The 19,787-nt window shown below is 42.2% G+C and overlaps 1 protein-coding gene across 17 annotated transcripts in view; it reads right to left on the minus strand.

Annotated features, from left to right (window-relative positions):
* The window catches only part of LOC138373387 (uncharacterized), a 57,361-nt gene extending 44,267 nt beyond the window's left edge, over window positions 1-13,094 (minus strand). For 2 of the 17 annotated variants that reach the window (XR_011231166.1, XR_011231170.1), the window contains exons 1-3: window positions 9,802-12,993; window positions 3,503-3,601; window positions 603-826 (exon numbers count right to left, since the gene is read on the minus strand). Coding sequence is in view for 11 of the 17 variants with exons in the window: in XM_069339613.1 (XP_069195714.1) it covers window positions 603-718; window positions 3,503-3,510 (124 nt within the window). In the remaining 6 variants the exon portion in view is untranslated. Of the gene's footprint in view, window positions 1-602; window positions 827-3,502; window positions 3,602-9,801; window positions 12,994-13,030 lie in introns of those variants that run through there. The other 15 variants (XM_069339613.1, XR_011231179.1, XR_011231171.1 and 12 more) reach the window with 15 other exon arrangements.
* Window positions 13,095-19,787: the final 6,693 nt, after the last annotated feature.

Raw genomic sequence — 19,787 nt, forward strand, 5'->3', positions numbered from 1 at the left:
AACTCGTATAACAAAACTGAGAGGAGTTGCATCCAACAGCCTGATTGACCAGGCTGTTAATTTCAAGCAAATACTATATTATTGGAAGAAAAAAATATATATGTATCTCCAGTTGGGAGTAAAGTTTGGGATAAAATGTAAAATATATGTAAGATGGCATTGTATACAGGTGTGAAATTATTACACTAAGAAAATTTTTATACAAATACATAGAGCAAAAAAGTAGTACAGGATATTGCCGGGTATATAGGAGATATTGTGGGATGTCAGGGGATTAGTTTAATGTCCGAGGAAAATTCAGTGCAAGGACTGAAATTATACACTATAGATTATATTCAGTAAAGGTCCTAATCTATCCTAACCTAACCTAACGCAACTTAACCAAACCAAACCAAGTATCTCAAGTTACAAATATCTCTGGGAATTCGTATTATCTGCTGTTGTAGAATTGACAAAATGGACAGTGTCAACAAAATTATTCCCACATACTCCGTCACATGTGATGGGGTACACATGGGACAGGGACTGAATTGTCCCTGACAGGGACAATTCTGTAACAAATGTTCTAGCATAAAACTTTGTACAGTTTAGTAATTACTTACCGTTTGATGTACCAGGATGATCCATGTGTGCTAAAGTTTTATAGCTGGAAGATCCTGTCGAGATGACTTCTTCAAAGAGACTAACAGCTTCCACAGGGGACTGGTCAAGTCGTATACTGCAATTTCGGATACCAGGCTAGAAACAACTTCGTTCACTGAGAAGTTTGTACATACATACCATTCGGTTCGTATATGCGCTGGTTTGTGTTCGCTGTTGTTCTCGTCTGAATAAATACATGGCACTTGTTCATATAATTAGCGCTTCCATTATTAGAATTATTTAACCATACCCCCTTACAGTTGAAATCTATTTATTTATATACAAGAAGGTACATTGGGTTGCGAGAGTACATAACATATATTAAGAGGTACATTGTAGCAAGATTTGAGATTAAAGGATTTAAGACTAACACGTTTAGAAACAAGACGCCCCCGAAGGAGGCTATTATTTGTTATGCACCCCATACTCAATCAGTAAGTAGTGGAGCAAAACATAGATTACATGGTCATAAAGTCTTAATCAGACCAATTCAATTCTATTTCTTTCTTTATTATGCACCCCATACCTATCCCGTGGGCGGTGGTGTAAAGGATTACAGAGGCACATAATCGGTTCAGGAACTGAACCCTCTAGTTCGTTTAGCTAAGCAAATAACAATTTGTGACGCTAGTTACAAAATTATTAATACTATATATACATGTACACACTCTCATACATACATGTACATATATATATACGTATACATATATACATACACATACATATCTAATCACCTACACAAATACACACATCAATAATCTTTGTGTCACAAGTGATCAACAAGAGGCTCACAACAGTCACTATACAAGGCACTTTACATCTATGGTGAGTCACACAGTTACTGTCTTGCTGCACACCCACCCAACTGGGCGGCAGCTTTACAGTCATGTGCTCCACACCCACCCAACTGGGCGGCAGCTTTACAGTCATGTACTCCACACCCACTCAACTGGGCGGCAGCTTTACAGTCATGTGCAGCATTACCTACAGTAAGCAAATTTTGGATACTTCGCTAAGATTTCGAGCAGCACATCATTATGAATGAAGTACTTACACATTTCTTGGACACTATTGATGGTGTTATCTCTAAATTCCGCGATTTTTTCACATTCCATTATATAATGACGCAAAGTAAGCGAATAGTTCTGCTGACAGAGTTTACATTTAGTCAAATCTACATCAGCAGATGTTACAAACTCCCAGAGGTACTTGTAGCCGAGCCTAAGCCTAGCAGTGGTAACATCTAGAAGTCTGCTAACATTATTGGATGACCCATAGACGTGCGGTTCTTCCTGCATAATAGAATGATGATAGATGGAGTAACTGGTGTGAATTTCACTTTGCTTCAAGTCTCCGAAATTTAGTTGATGTTCCTGGGATATTGCTGCCCTCAGGCTGCTCAAAGGCAGTCCAAGTTTGTAATCAATTCCCTCTTTACGAGCAAAAGTCTTGGGCAACTCATCAGTTCTCAGTGGCTATTTTTACATTATCATTTACAACTAACTTAAGTTAAATAACAGCCAGTAAACAGACTGCTGTTTTCTAATTCTAGTTCAGGCACTTCCTGGGATAAAACGCGAATATTCCTTGAGGAACTGTGAGGTGCTTATCTGTTTTTCCTCGTAACGGTCCCAAAGCTTCCACAAATGTTCCTGTTTCTCTTTATTGCCCTTGCGGCGACTGGACTTTAGCTTTTGATCAGAAACCAGTTGGTATTGCAAGGTTACCAGGGACGCCTCACGGTACAGTAAGGGGATTAAAATATATAAAGCCAAGTTGTCCCTCACTGCCCTTAGATTCAGACGCTGGTGCCATCCTTCTACGTCATTGTTGGTCCTCACCAGTCGTCTAAATGCACACCAGTTCCCCAATTCCCACACACTGTTGCACAGCCACGTATTTTTTTATGTAATGAGTTAATTGTGTCGTTAAGGGTGGACTGCTAGCCGACTTTTCTAATTCAGCAAACGCCTTACAATTATGTAGAACATATACGTACCACATAAGTACGTGTGTGTTATACACGTACACACACACACACACACACACACACACACACACACACACACACACACACACACACCTTGTCAAACACAAGACGAAGCGTGAAAAAGTTTAATGGTATGCCAATAGGCTAGTCCCAGGACTAAAAGGCATGAGTTACGAGGACAGGCTGCGAGAAATGCACCTCATGACACTGGAAGACAGAAGAGTAAGGGGAGACATGATCACTACCTACAAAATTCTCAGAGCAATTGATAGGGTACATAAAGATAAACTGTTTAACACGGGTGGTAGGCGAACAAGGGGACACAGGTAGAAACTTAATACCCAAATGAGCCACTGGGATGTTAGAAAGAACTTTTTCAGTGTCAGAGTAGTTAATAGATGGAATGCATTAGGCAGTGATGTGGTGGAGGCTGACTCCATACACAGTTTCAAATGCAGATATGATAGAGCCCAGTAGGCTCAGGAATCTGTACATCAGTTGATTGCCAGTTGAGAGGTGGGACCAAAGAGCCAGAGCTCAACCCCCGCAACCACAACTAGGTGAGTATACACACAAACACACAAACGCACACACACGTACACACGCACACACACACACACAGACACAAACATACACACACTAATGCCTCTATTCACCTTGCAGTAAATAGGAACCTGAAAGTCAGGAAGCTGCTAAAGGCTGCATCTTGGGGATGTGTGTGTGTGTTAGATAAAAATATATGTTGTTTAGATATGATGGAGGAAAAGAGGGCGAGAGTCGGTACATTAGACAACCGACGCTTAGAAAGGCGGGGTCCAAGAGCTAACAGCTAAATCTTGGAAATAATAAATTAAAATATTTAATACTCACACATACATGTTTCACATGAATTTGGCTGAGGGCTGATGGCCCCGTCGACGGGGCAGGAAGTCGGCGGTTGATCAAAGGCCTCCCACATCCTCCACATACCTGAGGATTATTCCGGCTTAATTTTAAACTGAAGTAATGTCTTGGCATTTACGGCTTCAGCGGGTGGGTGGGTCCGTGGGTTTATTACACTATGAGTGAAAACAATCGCCTGTTCTCTATTTTATATTGCCGCTTGTAGAGCTAGAAGCTGTTGCCTCTTGTGTGCGTTGCACAAGGGGATTGATATCTGGATTAATATCTTTCAATATTTCCAGTATTTTTAAAGGTATCGCTTAAATACCGAAGATACTGTTATTGGACACCGCTTAATTGACAATGTCTCAACAACGCAGGCTGAAGATGTGCGTGGCTCCTGCTATTGCAATGATGCTCATTTGCTTTTCAATGATGCGCCTTAGTTGTCCCCTCTCTAACGTACCGTTCTAAATACCCCTTCTCCATCTCTCGCAAACATTCCCCCTCATACATCTCCCCCCTTTCCTCCTGTCCCCCTGTCCATCTTTGTCCCCCTGTCCCTCACTTTGTCCTCTTGCCCACATTTTCTGTCCTCTGTCCCCGATCCCTTTCCCCCTGTCCCCTTGTTCCCCCTTTCCATCTCTCTGTCCCCCTGTCCCTCTCTATCCCATTGTCCCTCTCTCTGTCCCCCCGTCTCTCTCTGTCCCCCTGTTCCTCTCTGTCCTCCTGTTCCTCTCCCTGTCACTCTCTGTCCCCCTGTTCCTCTATGTCCCCCTGTCCATCTCTGTCCCCCTGTCCTTCTTTCTGTCCCCTGTACCTCTCTGTCCCCCTGCCCACTCTTTCTGTCCGCTGTCCTTCATCTGTCCCCCTCCCTTTCCTCCAGTCCCCCTATCCATCTCTGTCCCCTTGTCCCTGTCTCTGTTCCCCTGTCCCTATCTCTGCCCCCTGTCCCTCTCTCTGTCCCCCTGTCCGCCCTTTCTGCCCCCCTGTTCCTGTCTTTCTCTGTCTGTCCCTGTCCCTCCCTCTGCCCCCCTGCCCACTCTATCCCCTGTCTCTCCTCTGCCCCCTCTCTCTTGGTCTCCTGCCCCCCTCTCCTCCCTCTGTCCCCCGGTCCTCCTCTCTGACCCTGTCCCTCTGTCTCTGTCCCTCTGTTCCTGTCCCTCTGTCTCTGTCCCTGTCCCCTTCTCTGTCCCTGTCTCCCTCTCTGTCCCACTGCCCCCCCTCTGTTCCCCCGTCCCTCCTCTGGCCCTGTCCGTCTGTCCCTGTCCCTCTGCTCCTGTCCCTCTGTCTCTGCTTCTCCTCGTCTCTGACATTCTCTGTGTCAGCCTATCTCTCTGTCTCTTTCCTCGCTCTATCTCTGTCATTCTCTCACTGACTTTGCATATCCTTATCTATCCGTCTCTGTGTCTAACATTCTCTCCCTGACTCTGTCTATATCTATTTCTCTGTCTCGGTCTTCATCTCTTTCTCTCTCTTTCTCTCCTCTCTCTCCTTACATACATACATACATACATACATACATACATACATACATACATACATACATACATACATACATACATTTATTTAACACATGTGGTACACGCACAAGGGGACACAGGTGGAAGCTGAGTACCCAAATGAACCAGAGAGATTATAGAAAGAACTTTTCAGTGTCAGAGTAGTTAATAAATGGAATGCATTAGGCAGTAATGTGGTGGAGGCTGACTCCATACACAGGTTCAAATGTAGATATGACAGAGCCCAGTAGGCTCAGGAATCTGTACATCAGTTGATTGACGGTTGAGAGGCGGGACCAAAGAGCCAAAGTTCAACCCCCGCAACCACAACTAGGTTAGTACATACATACATACATACATACATTCATAAGATATAAAACAGTGGAGGATTCCAAGGTAGAACAATCAACCACAATGCCCATTACCCCTTTACCCTGTTGTCCTTAACTACACAACTATACAAGAGTCATTAACACGTATAATGGCTGATCCCCCATCACGATAGCATGAAGACAAATTGCTTGACCCGCAGTCCGTCTTGCTCCTCAAATAATTTTCGGGTTAACATGAAAACGTCTCTCGAGTTTATCTCTCTAATGTTGTTTTCCCATCTTTCATTTTATCAGCTTAGTGCCTTTATTATGCCCCAATTACTCATCCATTGAGCGGTAGTTAAACTGAACCCAAATTTAAAAAAAGTTCCTTTTGCTAAGCAAGCTACAGTCATGATAAAGTCAGATATATTGTTTGTTAACACATTTCTCAACAATGAACAGTCAGTTTTATCAAGCTAACATATCCTAACACAACGAGTGAGAGTATTAACTGGTCTAATTATTTTATTAGACCAGTATATATTATTAGATTATACTGGTATAATTATATATATATATATATATATATATATATATATATATATATATATATATATATATATATATATATATATATATATATATATATATATATATATATTATTAAATATGACCGAAAAAGTAAGATTAATAATTCTAACACGAATTTTCTCAATCTTTCGTACATTACGCTTCACTGTTGGAGGTAAATAAAAAATCACTTCTCCAAAATTCACAAAATCAAAAAACAAAACTCCAAAATCGACGAAGAACTCTGTAGGGTAAGGCAGGTCCTAGTCAATAACGGCTTCTCCAATGGTTTCATCGAAGACATCATAAGAAGGAAAGTGAAAAGCCATGCAACCTCTGAAGAGACAACTAACACAACACCTATACCCCCTATTAGACTATTTTACAGGAACTTCTTTTCCACAGCTCATAAAACGGAGGAAAGGGTCCTGAAAGATATTGTTAATAGAAACGTTATCCCTACAGACAAAAATCAGAGGATACAACTGACGATTTACTATAAAACCAGAAAAACGGCCAGCCTACTCATGAGAAACTCTCCAGACACAAAACAGAACGCTTTAAAAGAGACTAACGTCGTCTATGCCTTCAAATGCCCACTTGGGGACTGTAAGCTCCAAAAAACCCAGTATATAGGCAAGACAACAACATCTCTTTCTAGGCATTTAACGATGCATAAGCAACAGGGCTCCATTAAGGAACATATAATCTCTTCCCATAACCAAACCATCGCCAGAGAAATCCTAGTAAACAACACAGAAATCATCGATAGATACAGCGATAGCAGGCGGCTTGACATTTGCGAGGCACTACACATCAAGAAGTCAACACCAGCAATCAACAGCCAATTATTGCACAACTATATTCTACCCACCTCAAGACTCCGCTCCAATATAGAAGCATCAAGAAATATGGACCAATAGGCTTTCTACAAACACTTCTATTCAATACCCATTGTTTCTGTTCTGTCTTGTGTTGATACTTTTAATACCCTATTAATATCCCCTCTTGTTCTGTCTTGTGTTAATGCCACATCACCCCTCCCACCTCACTCAAATGTAGATATAAAATCAGAGATACGTAAGTTCTAATCAGTTGTGTATTTGTGAAGTCTTTGAAAATGTAATAAGTTTTACGAAACGCGCCCGTGTCGCGTCAGACTAGAAATAAAAATGAATTTTGGAGAAGTGATTTTTTATTTACCTCCAACAGTGAAGCGTAATGTACGAAAGATTGAGAAAATTCGTGTTAGAATTATTAATCTTACTTTTTCGGTCATATTTAATAATATATGTCTACAGGAAAGACTGCTACCAAAATATACTAATATATATATATATATATATATATATATATATATATATATATATATATATATATATATATATATATATATATATATATATATATATGTCGTACCTAGTAGCCAGAACGCGCTTCTCAGCCTACTATACATGGCCCGATTTGCCTAGTTAGCCAAGTTTTCCTGAATTATTATATTTTCTCTAATTTTTTTCTTATGAAATGATAAAGCTACCCATTTCATAATGTATGAGGTCAATTCTTTTTTATTGGAGTTAAAATTAACGTAGATATATGACCGAACCTAACCAACCCTACCTAACCTAACCTAACCTATCTTTATAGGTTAGGTTAGGTTAGGTAGCCGAAAAAGTTAGGTTAGGTTAGGTTAGGTAGTCGAAAAACAATTAATTCATGAAAACTTGGCTTATTAGGCAAATCGGGCCTTGCATAGTAGGCTGAGAAGTGCGTTCTGGCTACTAGGTACGACATATATATATATATATATATATATATATATATATATATATATATAATACATATATATATAGTGCCTGTTCATTACAACTATTTAACACTGAGAAGGGATCAGGATAAGGATTTGGGATGGGATGGGGAGGAATGGTGCCAAACCACTTGGACGGCGGTCGGGGATTGAACGCCTAGGACTGCTACTGTGCATTTAAATTACTAACTTACCTGAGAGTCTATATCCCTACATGTCAATGTTTGTCTATACTGGTAATGTGAGGAACATACAGAAGATAAAGGTAGCTGAACACCACAAAATGCTGATGGACAACTTTATTAAAGTTGCATAATGAAATGTGTAAGTACTTCATTCATAATGATGTGCTGCTCGAAATCTTAGCAAAGTATCCAAAATTTGCTTACTGTAGGTATTGCATGCACATGACTGTAAAGCTGCCGCCCAGTTGGGTGGGTGTGGAGCACATGACTGTAAAGCTGCTGCCCAGTTGGGTGGGTGTGGAGCACATGACTGTAAAGCTGCTGCCCAGTTGGGTGGGTGTGCAGCAAGACTAGTAACTGTGTGACTCACTAACTATAGATGTAAAGTGCCTTTTATAGTGACTATTGTGAGCCTCTTGTTGATCACCTGTGACACAAAGATTATTGATGTGTGTATTTGTGTAGGTGATTAAATATGTATGTGTATGTATATATGTATATGTATATGTATATGTATATGTATATGTATATGTATATATATATATATATATATATATATATATATATATATATATATATATATATATATATATATATATATATATATGTACATGTATGTACGAGTGTGTGTACATGTGTATACAACATTAATAATTTTGTAACTAGCGTCAAACATTGTTATTTGATTAGCTAAACGAATTAGAGGGTTCAGTTCCTGAACCGATTATGTGCCTCTGTAATCCTTTACACCACCGCCCACGGGATGGGTATGGGGTGCATAATAAATTGAAATTGAAGAAATTGAAATTGCATAATACGGTTATTGACATTCAATAATAGTAAGATAAAGCAATGAGGACCAAATGGGAGACCAGTGATCAGATGAATATTACAGACTCCAGGGAAGCCTTCTCTTCTTGTATATAAATGAAAAAACAAATTCGTTTGTTTAATTCTAATGCTTGTAGGCGAGAACAGTTGTGAACGCCAGCTAGCGCACAAGTACATGAGCGCCCAAAATACTTTTACACAAAAGACATGTACAGACAGGCGTGTGGCTTCTGACTTCGCTTTTATTGATTAATATTTAATATTAGGCGCTTACCTATAATAGTTATCATTTTATACATGTATAACTCTCACATAATAAATATAAAAGGAGTTTATCCAAAAACTGACAGAAGTGTTGTGTTTTGTGCGTTGTATCGTGTTTGTGGGCATTCGGGTGTGTTGTGTTTACGCTGGTGGGCGGCGTCCTTACCAACTCCGGATTATGTCTATTACATCACTAAACTTCATTTAATAACTATATGCCTGTTAAATAGAAGATTTTAATTGTTAATAGCATTATATTGTCGTTTTAATATGGAACACGTACACATATGCGAAACGTCGAAAGCTGGTGTCCGAAGTGGTAAAAATATTAGTGTGCGATGTTGTCAATGTACGGAGTGTCTTGTATCCCCTTCCACACACATTGTGTAAGAGTCCTCCAGTACTTGGCCTACAGAGTTACCAGATCTGATTTGCAGAAACTAGTGAACTATGGAGATGAGATTTATAATAATACTTTTTTTGAGATTCATATGACTTGCAGCTTAAAAACCAACCTTATTTTAAAATAGTACACTAAAGTACATAGCAAATTGCGAAATTCGTAGCTTTAACTACTTTAAAGCTAAATTCTCAAGCTTTAAAAATAAGCACAATTTGCTATTTTAAGCGGAATCTGGCAACTCTGATTTAACATGTAAACATTGACTTGCATTCACAATGTAGTTATTTATTTTTCAACAATTTAAAACGGGTTATGAAAATACACACATACACACATTGGTACATTATTGCAAAGGCAGGCAGAGGACTGTAGAGGTGACCCACGTGTTACAACAATAGTACAGTAATTCACCTGGAACTGTCGTCGTAGGGAGAGGAAGGGCTGGTAGGGTAGGTGGAGGAAGTCTAGGCTCCTCAGGAAGGGTAGGACAGAGGGAGTCAATGCCTCTTAGGGGTCCTATGGGCACATATCCTAAGTGCCAGTGGTGCCGGGCAGGCGTTGTCCGCGTTGGGTCACATGCAGTTCAAATCTGGCCCACTCGGCCTGCGCGGGCTGCCGCGCGGGTAGGCCGTGCGCCGTCGTCGTCCACTAATCAGGGCACAGCCCTGCCTATACTGTAAAATGTCTCCTTGGCGGGCACTTTGAATGTGGTTCCCTCTACACTCCTCCCGTCCCTATAGAACAATGGGTATGTTGGAGGGAAAACGTTTCACTATATACAACATGTCTTTTTTGTAAAAAAGTCTGGTTTCATGAATGGGTCCTATTACAATTATTACCCGTATTATCTTTGCACTGTACACGAACATTACGATTATTACCCGTATTATCTTTGCACTATACACGAACTGTTTCAACATTGCATACACTACACTATTCCCTTTCCTTTTTTCTTTTTTTTTTCTTTTCAGCTTCACTCTTAGGAATTTACTCTGTCCTAACAATATTCCTCGCACCGAAGCGCTGCTCCTTGAATGTGAGTCCTTTGACAGAGCAACCCTCTTCCCACATCTCACCCCCAGGATCCCAAGGGAAAGCAATTGGATCTATGCCTTCCAAGAACTGACCAAATGCTAGTTCATTCTTTATTTTCTTCTGAGCCCTCCTTTCCACATTGTGTCTTAACGGGCCCCACTTCCTGTGAGAATTTTGCTTTGCTTCCTGATCCAGACCTGTTTGTTCAGTAGTGGCATGGTCCCGAATTGCCACTTTTGTCCTGCATTGGATTCCTGAAGGAGCCTCACTTGACGAGTTCTCACTTAGCATAACCAAACTCTGCTGGTTGTATGTGTCTGATGTGCTAATGTCCATGTCCCCCCTGTCAGTATGAGCCGAGATGTCTTCCACACCTCTAGACAATATCTGGTCAGCATCTTGCTCCGATGCCCCTCCTTGGCCTGTTATGCACTGGGTCGGATTTAGACCGAATGAGCCGACCCGGCAGCGTTTAAAGACGAATTCTGGTCCTTGAATGAAACATGTGGCCTGTTGCCCGAGGTGTCCCCGTGCTGGCGGACTGCTTCCTCATCCCTTTCGGATTCCTCACAGTCCCGAGCAAAATGACCCTCTTTTCCACACCTGTAGCACTGAACAGGTCGCCTAGGGGATGGGCTACGGCGATGCTGTGGTGACATAAGAGCAACTGTAAGGTGCCTCAAACTCTCACACACCTGGTCCAATCTCCCGTTGGTCTCTGAGATACCTGCTACCAAGGTGTCCAACTTCGCCTCCACGCCCCTGGAAGATAAAGGATGCGAGCCCGCACTCGATGGTCGGCAAGTGTTGATTCCAAAACCTGAAGAGCTGGTAGCCGGTGACGGGCCTGGGGAGCTGGGAAGGGCGAGTGTCGAGCGCCGAGAAGCGTCATTACTCCTGGGTGGCCGCTCATACTGGGAGTACCTTCCCACTGCATTCACTCGCACTGCTGGACCTTGGGGCACTCGGTGATGGGAGTCGTATCCTTTGGAACCTGAGGAACCGTGGATCGCTATGGCATTGTGCTGGAAGGTTTGGGCCCGATCGATAGCCTCCTCCATGGAGGAGTTCCTCGCATTGGAAATGTATCCTGCCAGACTCTTATCCTGTAATCCCTGGCCAAATCTCATTACTGCGATTTGTTCCACTTCCCATCGTGGCACATGTTTGTAGGCCCGATGAGCCAAGTGATGGGCCCTATCTGCCCAATCAGCGATATCCTCTTCTGGTTCCTGCTGAGCCTGGTTAAACTTCATCATGGCTACATCCAGAACTTCCCTATCGCCAAATCGCTTGATCATCTTATGCATCATGCGATTATAATCGATCGACGGTTCTCTGTCCAGTAAGTAATTGTAAAAATCACTTGCCTTACCCTTGAGGCACCACCCTAACTGTGTCAATAACGTAGGTCCGCTCCAGTCCTTTTCCGAGGCATAAGACGTGAAACGGCGGTAGAAGGTGGCCCAATCTGACTTCCCGTCATAGTCCAACGCCCGAGGTGGTGTGCGGAAGGTCTCTTTCTGTTGGCGATAACCTGTCCGCCTGCTGCGGGATAGAGAGGCATCCGAATCGGAAGTCAGAGAGCTGTGTGACGAGTGTCGAGCTGTCCGTCTCCTTGATCGAGCCGATCGATGGCGGGAGGGGCTCCCCTGCCGAGTACCTTGCTGGCCACTAGCCCTGGAGTAAGCTGGTGACTGAGGTCGACGTCCACGTTGGCTGCTGCTGGCGGCACCCCTAGAGGAGTGGCGGGTTCCCGTTTCGCTGGACGAGGACGATGAACGACTTCCTGCCCCCTGACCTAAGGGCCCGGGGCCCTGTTGGGACGGGTCCACCTCAAACGATATAGCAGCCATCAACTCGGGTTTGGCCCGAAGGCGGTTGATATCATAAATGTTGTCCTCCGTGATCACGTGGCGATGCCGAAACTTGATAATGCGAGCGGCCAATTTATCTCCTACACCCGGTAGCAGCTGCAGCTCAGCAGCCGAAGCAGAGTTTATCTTGATTAGAGCCATTGTGCTGGTGTCGAAAGTTAAAGCTCTGATATATCGTGCCACACCTGGTAATAAGCCTTAGATCTGGGGCCAGGCACCTCACATGTATACAAAAAAAAAAAAAAAAAAACACACAAGACACCAATGGCCACACTTAAGGTTCCAATGTTCAGAGATAGGGATAAATGTTCCACAAGGAAAAATAAGCACTGCACAGTCAATAATGTAAATGATGGGGCCAGGTGGGTTTCAAGCAACATAAAACACTGCACACTTAATTGGTACCTAAATCCCTTGAGGCTTAGACAAAAACTGGGCACTTACTGCACTTGCAAAGCTGGAAAATCTGATATGGCAGGCACTTTGAGGAACTTTGACAAGCAATGTGCTTGATTTTCATAAGCACTGGGCTGAGGGTTCTCAAAAACACTTTTTTCAGGTGAACGTGTGGAACTGTGTGCAGGGCGGATCACCATCCACCTTAAATCTGGTATGAACACAAACTCACTGGCTCACTTAATGTATCTCTTCCCCTTGAGCCGTTACTTCTGTAGAAAGCCTAGAACAGGTTACGTCTAGTTAACAGTAGAGATGAGAAAATAACAGACCTGTAGCAAGCACCCTGCAGAGCTGGGACCAGCGTCGCTGTAGTAAACACGCTGGAGACGGATGCGCTCGGGAACGACAGCCTGAAATCCTCCGCGAGCGGATTCGTAAACAATACAGGTCGGGTATGCTCATGAACGGTGGCCCGTATTCCGTGTGAACGGTGGTACTCGTCTCCCCTTCTTCAAAGAACTTGGGGGCCGCGGGAATCGGTGCTTGGGGGACAAGACAATAAAATGCAACAAATCCGGAGAAATAATCCGTATAAAACACTGATAACTGGAACTTATGGAGAATCTTGGGGGATTGCACGAGATGTGGAATAAAACATATGCACAAAAAAAACAGGGGTTGAAATATCTTGGGCACCGCTATTGAACAACAAACCGAAGAACATCTATGGTGCAACCAAAGCCAGTAATTCGAGACTGGAACCGTTGAACACTATCTAAGACGTCTTGACTGAAGTCGGCAGAACGATGATGCAGATATCTTGGCGAGGTCCTCTTGATCACCGCGTGGGAACGTTTACTCACTGCCCCAATGTAGAGGTGACCCACGTGTTACAACAATAGTACAGTAATATTTCACCTGGAACTGTCGTCGTAGGGAGAGGAAGGGCTGGTAGGGTAGGTGGAGCAAGTCTAGGCTCCTCAGGAAGGGTAGGACAGAGGGAGTCAATGCCTCTTAGGGGTCCTATGGGCACATATCCTAAGTGCCAGTGGTGCCGGGCAGGCGTCGTCCGCGTTGGGTTACATGCAGTTCAAATCTGGCCCACTCAGCCTGCGCGGGGCTGCTGCGCGGGTAGGCTGCTGCGCGGGTAGGCTGTGCGCCGTCGCCGTCCACCAATCAGGGCACAGCCCTGCCTATACTGTAAAATGTCTCCTTTGGCGGGCACTTTGAATGTGGATCCCTCTACAGTACACACCATACCATCCTGTTTGCAGTAGTTTACCCTATAGACATTCCAACATAACATCGTTTTCTGTTAGCGTTCCTACAAAACATTCTTTAAAGATTTTTAAAGCACAAACTATGGTATATAATATTGATTGGTAAAGCACTGTTATTGTATGTAATAATTTATTGTGCTTATTATAATTTACTAAGAACAACTAATATTTCTCAAAATAAAACTACGAGCCTTCAATAGGATGTAGCTGATCTGTAATATTCTAAGAGCATGGACTATAGCAGGTAAATTTCACAACCCATATGGGACCTGAAAACTACAATTTTCGTTATAATTGAACCAATCACGACTATTCAGCTATCTACGTTGATGGACGGGTACTGTGAGACGTAAATTGGTACGTGAGGAAGAGTTTGAGCCTTGGTAAAAAAGGTAACTGGGAATATATCACATATGTACTAAATCACATTCAACATATTGACTTTAAGCATTAAGTCATATATATTAATAATAATTTTTATTTAGGTAAGGTACATACATAAAGAGATTTTACAAAGTTTGTTGGGTTAATAGATAGAGCTAGTACATACAATGCCTAAAGCCATTATTACGCAAAGCGTTTCGGGCAGGAAAAACATTAATGACTACAGCTTAAAACTAATGGGTAAAAATAATAAAATGTGTTGAGAACAAATAAAAATAGAGGTAAAAGAGGGGGGAACATGGTTGAAAAAGCATATGTGCTGTCTTGTGTGAGAACGGGTTGAACACCAACAGCTGCAGCAGCTGGACACCAAAATTGAGCAACAACGTAGGAAGAGTGGCGGCTCGGACACTAGGGCAGACGGCTGGACCAGCTGCAACAGACCCAACCGAGCATCGGCCGCTAGAACACAGTGACACGTCGCAGGAAGAACATCGGCCGAACATCAACCCCTGAACGAAGGCAGCTAAGACGTCGGTGGCTGTGAAAACCTTCCGGGCTACACCGGGCAGACAACACGTCTGGATAAACCAGCGGCCTGGGGGGCCACTGTGACTTCCGGGCTACACCGGGCAGACAACACGTCTGGATAAACCAGCGGCCTGGAAGGCCGCATATTTATATGACCAATATAAATAAGATACCTGAATAACATCGCCGGCTTAACTCATCACAGGAAGAACGTTGGCTGGAGAGCAGCCCCTGAACGCAGTCAGCTAAGACGGCAGTGGCTATGACAACTTTCCTGGCTACATTGGGCCAGGAAAGCCTGGCTTTTACAAAATTCAATATAAGTCGTCACATCAACAATGGGTTCGAGATCGACCTCAAGTACTGGTTCTAAATTAAGCAACTGACATATGTGGAGAGCTAGTGTCAAAATTGATATGTTTGTCCTGCACACCGCCTCCCATCCAGTGGGCAGCGGTGGATAGGTTACAATCACTTAGTTACTACCTACAGTTAGCAAACTGGGGATATTTGGTTAAAATTTCTGGTAGCAGATAATTTTGAATGAAATATTTACACATCGCTGGAACATTGATTATAGAATTGTCTCTAAATTCACGTATCTTTTCGCACTCCATCACATAGTGACGGAGGGTGTGCGAATAATTTTGTTGACACAGTTTACATTTGGTCAGGTCTACATCGGCAGATAATGAGAATTCCCAGAGATTTTTTTTTTTTTTTTTTTTTGAGATATATACAAGAGTTGTTACATTCTTGTACAGCCACTAGTACGCGTAGCGTTTCGGGCAGGTCCCTGGAATACGATCCCCTGCCGCGAAGAATCGTTTTTTCATCCAAGTACACATTTTACTGTTGCGTTAAACAGAGGCTACAGTTAAGGAATTGCGCCCAGTAAATCCTCCCCGGCCAGGATACGAACCCATGACATAGCGCTCGCGGAACGCCAGGCGAGTGTCTTACCACTACACCACGGAGACTGCTATGTAATAATACTTGTAATACTTGTAACCTTGTAACTAGATACTTGTAACCGAGTCTAAGCCGAGCAGTAGTAACATCTAGAAGTCTGCTGATTTTATTGGATGATCCATAGATGTGTGGCTCCTCTTGCATGATAGTATGATGATAGATGGAATTACTGGTGTCAATATACAATCTTGTAAAGCCACTAGTACGCGCAGCGTTTCGGGCAGGTCCTTAACCTAAGAAAATTATAAGTAGGTAAATACCTGAAAAATTTATAAAAAAAATGATAACAGTTACAAGGCAAGAAAAAAAATAAAAGATGAGAGAAAATTGTAGGTATATTAAAGCACATAGGCAGCTCAGATTGATTGCAATGACAGCGTGAATGGTAGTTGACACAAATTGATAGGCACAATACGGCATATGGCTAGCACATAAAAGAAGACAGCAATGAACACAATGATAAGGTTGTTTGGGTTGAATACATAAAAATTGGGAGATTGGGTAACACTAGATACAGAGCAAATTTAAAGCTCAGTGTAGGAAACTAAGAAGATGACATTAGGTACTTTTTGGTTTTGCTTTTAAATAAGGCAAAAGTTTGACAGCTTTTCAATTCACTAGGGAGTGAGTTCCATAGACTAGGTCCCTTAATTTGCATAGAGTGTTTACACAGATTAAGTTTGACCCTGGGGATATCAAAGAGATATTTATTTCTGATGTGGTGATAATGGGTCCTATACATCTGTCCAGGGAGAGTTTCAGAGCATACCTTGGTTACCTTGAGGTTACCTTGAGGTGCTTCCGGGACTTAGCGTCCCCGCGGCCCGGTCGTCGACCAGGCCTCCTGGTTGTTAGACTGATCAACCAGACTGTTGGACGCGGCTGCTCGCAGCCTGACGTATGAGTCACAGCCTGGTTGATCAGGTATCCTTTGGAGGTGCTTATCCAGTTCTTTCTCTTGAACACTGTGAGGGGATTGCCAGTTATGCCCCTTATGTGTAGCAGAAGCGTGTTGAACAGTCTCGGGCCTCTGATGTTTATAGAGTTCTCTCTCAGAGTACCTGTTGCACCTCTGCTTTTTGACGGGGGTATTCTGCACATCCTGCTATGTCTTCTGGTCTCATGTGATGTTATTTCTGTGTACAGGTTTGGGACCAGCCCCTCTAATATTTTCCACGTGTAAATTATTATGTATCTCTCCCGCCTGCGCTCAAGGGAGTACAGATTTAAGCTCTTTAGTCGGTCCCAATAGTTTAGGTGTTTTACTGAGTGGATTCTAGCAGTAAAGGATCTCTGCACGCTCTCCAGGTCAGCAATTTCTCCAGCTTTGAAAGGGGCTGTCATTGTGCAGCAGTACTCCACTCTAGAGAGCACAAGCGTTTTGAAAAGTGTCATCATCGGTATAGCATCTCTAGTGTGAAAAGTTCTTGTTATCCAACCTGTCATTTTTCTTGCAGTTGTGACGGCTACTTTATTGTGTTCTTTAAAGGTAAGGTCTTCCGACATGAGTACACCCAGATCCTTTACATTGCCTTTTCGTTCTATGTTATGATTTGCCTGAGTTTTGTACGTGGTTTCCGTTTTTTTATTTTCATTTTTTCCATAGCGCATGAGCTGGAACTTATCTTCGTTAAACACCATATTATTTTCTGTAGCCCATAGAAAGACCTGATCTACATCTGACTGGAGGTTTGCCGTGTCCTCTATGTTGCCTACTCTCATGAAGATCCTAATGTCATCTGCAAAGGATGATACAGTGCTATAGGTTGTGTTCTTGTCTATGTCCGATATGAGGATGAGAAAAAGTACTGGAGCAAGCACAGTACCCTGGGGGACTGAGCTCTTCACGGTTGATGGGCTGGATTTTATTTTGTTGACTATTACACATTGGGTTCTGTTGGTCAGGAAATTGTAGATCCATCTGCCTATTTTTCCGGTAATTCCTTTTGAACGCATTTTATGTGTAGTAACACCATGGTCACATTTATCAAAAGCTTTTGCGAAATCTGTGTAAATTACATCAGCGTTTTGTTTGTCTTCCATAGCATCTAATGCCATATCATATTGGTCCAGCAACTGCGACAGGCAAGAGCGCCCTGTTCTGAAACCATGATGTCCGGGGTTATGGAGATGCTGTGATTCCATGTATTTTGTGATCTTACTTCTTAGCACTCTCTCAAAAATTTGTATAATGTGCGATGTTAGTGCTATCGGTCTGTAATTTTTTACCTCTGCCTTATTTCCTCCTTTATGAAGTGGTGCTATCTCTGCTGTTTTTAGTATATCAGGAATAACGCCAGTATCTAGGCTTTGTCTCCACAGAATGTGGAGGGCCTGCGATAGTGGTTTTTTTTACAGTTCTTGATGAATATGGAGTTCCAAGAATCCGGGCCTGATGCAGAGTGCATAGGCATACTGTTTATGGCTTCTTCAAAATCCAGTGGGGATAGGGTGACGTCTGATATATGATTTGATGTTGGTATCTGTGCATGGTTTGCACTTAAGAACAGGTTTTTGTAAATATAGTTGACACAAGAGAATGTGTGGATGGAGTTAATATTTAGCAAGTTTAGGGATTTGAACAAGGGAGCTGAGTGTTGTCTGAAAGCAGAGTTAGTTATTATTCTGATAGCAGATTTTTGCTGTGTGATGATGGGCTTAAGGTGGTTTGCAGTGGTAGACCCCCATGCACAGATACCATAATTAAGATAGATAATTAACGCCTCAAGGTAACCTCAAGGAGTTAGGAACATAATATCTGATTTTGGAGAGTATACCAACTGTCTTAGAGACTTTCTTAGTTATGTGTTGAATGTGGGTGCTGAAGTTGAGTCTCTTGTCTAGGAATAGGCCAAGAAACTTGTCATCATTTTTATTACTGATGTTAATGTTGTCTATCTGTAGCTGAATTGCATTTGATGATTTGCTTCCAAATAAGATGTAGTAGGTCTTTTTTTATGTTTAGTGTTAGTTTGTTAGTTGACATCCATAAGTGGACTTTTTAATTCATTATTCACAACATTATTTAGTGTATGTGGGTTGAGGTCTGAATAGATAAGGGTAGTATCGTCAGCAAACAATATAGGTTTAAGAATATTAGAGACATTAGGCAGATCGTTTATATATATAAGAAACAGAAGAGGTCCTAAGATACTGCCCTGTGGCACTCCAACGGTAATTGGTAGAGTGGAAGAAGTTGTATCATTGATGGTTACATATTGGTGTCTGTCACTAAGATAGGATCGGATGTAGTCAAGGGCAAGGCCTCGGATTCCATAATGCTGGAGTTTAAGTAAGATGTAGTTGTTATTAACAGTATCAAAGGCTTTTCTTAGGTCAATGAAGAGTCCAATCGGAAACTCATTTTTGTCAAGGGCTGAGTAGATTACGTCAAGGAGACTAATGATTGCATCGTTGGTGCTCTTTTGGGACCGGAAGCCAAACTGTCAGGGGCTGAGTATGTCGAATTTTACGAGGTAGGAATAGAGCTGTTTGTAAATAATTTTTTCAAATATTTTTGATAGAATGGGTAGATTTGATATTGGTCTATAATTGTTTATGTCTGCCGGATTGCCTCCTTTATGGACTAGCGTTACTCTTGCTTTTTTAAGGATATCAGGGAAGGTGTGACACTCTATAGATTTGTTGAGCAGTAGAGCTATGGGTGGGGCAAGGGCATGGGAGGCTCTCTTGTATACCAACAGAATGAATGCCAACAGTTTTAGAAACTTTTTTTTTTTTTTTGCTATATTTAGAATGTGTTTCTGGAAATTCAGCTTGTTATCAATGAGGACACTAAGGAATTTACCATCAACTTTACTACTGATTTGTATATTGTTTATTCTTAAATTAATTTCATTTGAGGATTTATTACGAAACAAAATATAAAAAGTTTTGTCAATGTTAAGGTTGAGTTTGT

Source organism: Procambarus clarkii, chromosome 5 (genome assembly GCF_040958095.1).
Source record: "Procambarus clarkii isolate CNS0578487 chromosome 5, FALCON_Pclarkii_2.0, whole genome shotgun sequence".
Taxonomy (NCBI): domain Eukaryota; kingdom Metazoa; phylum Arthropoda; class Malacostraca; order Decapoda; family Cambaridae; genus Procambarus; species Procambarus clarkii.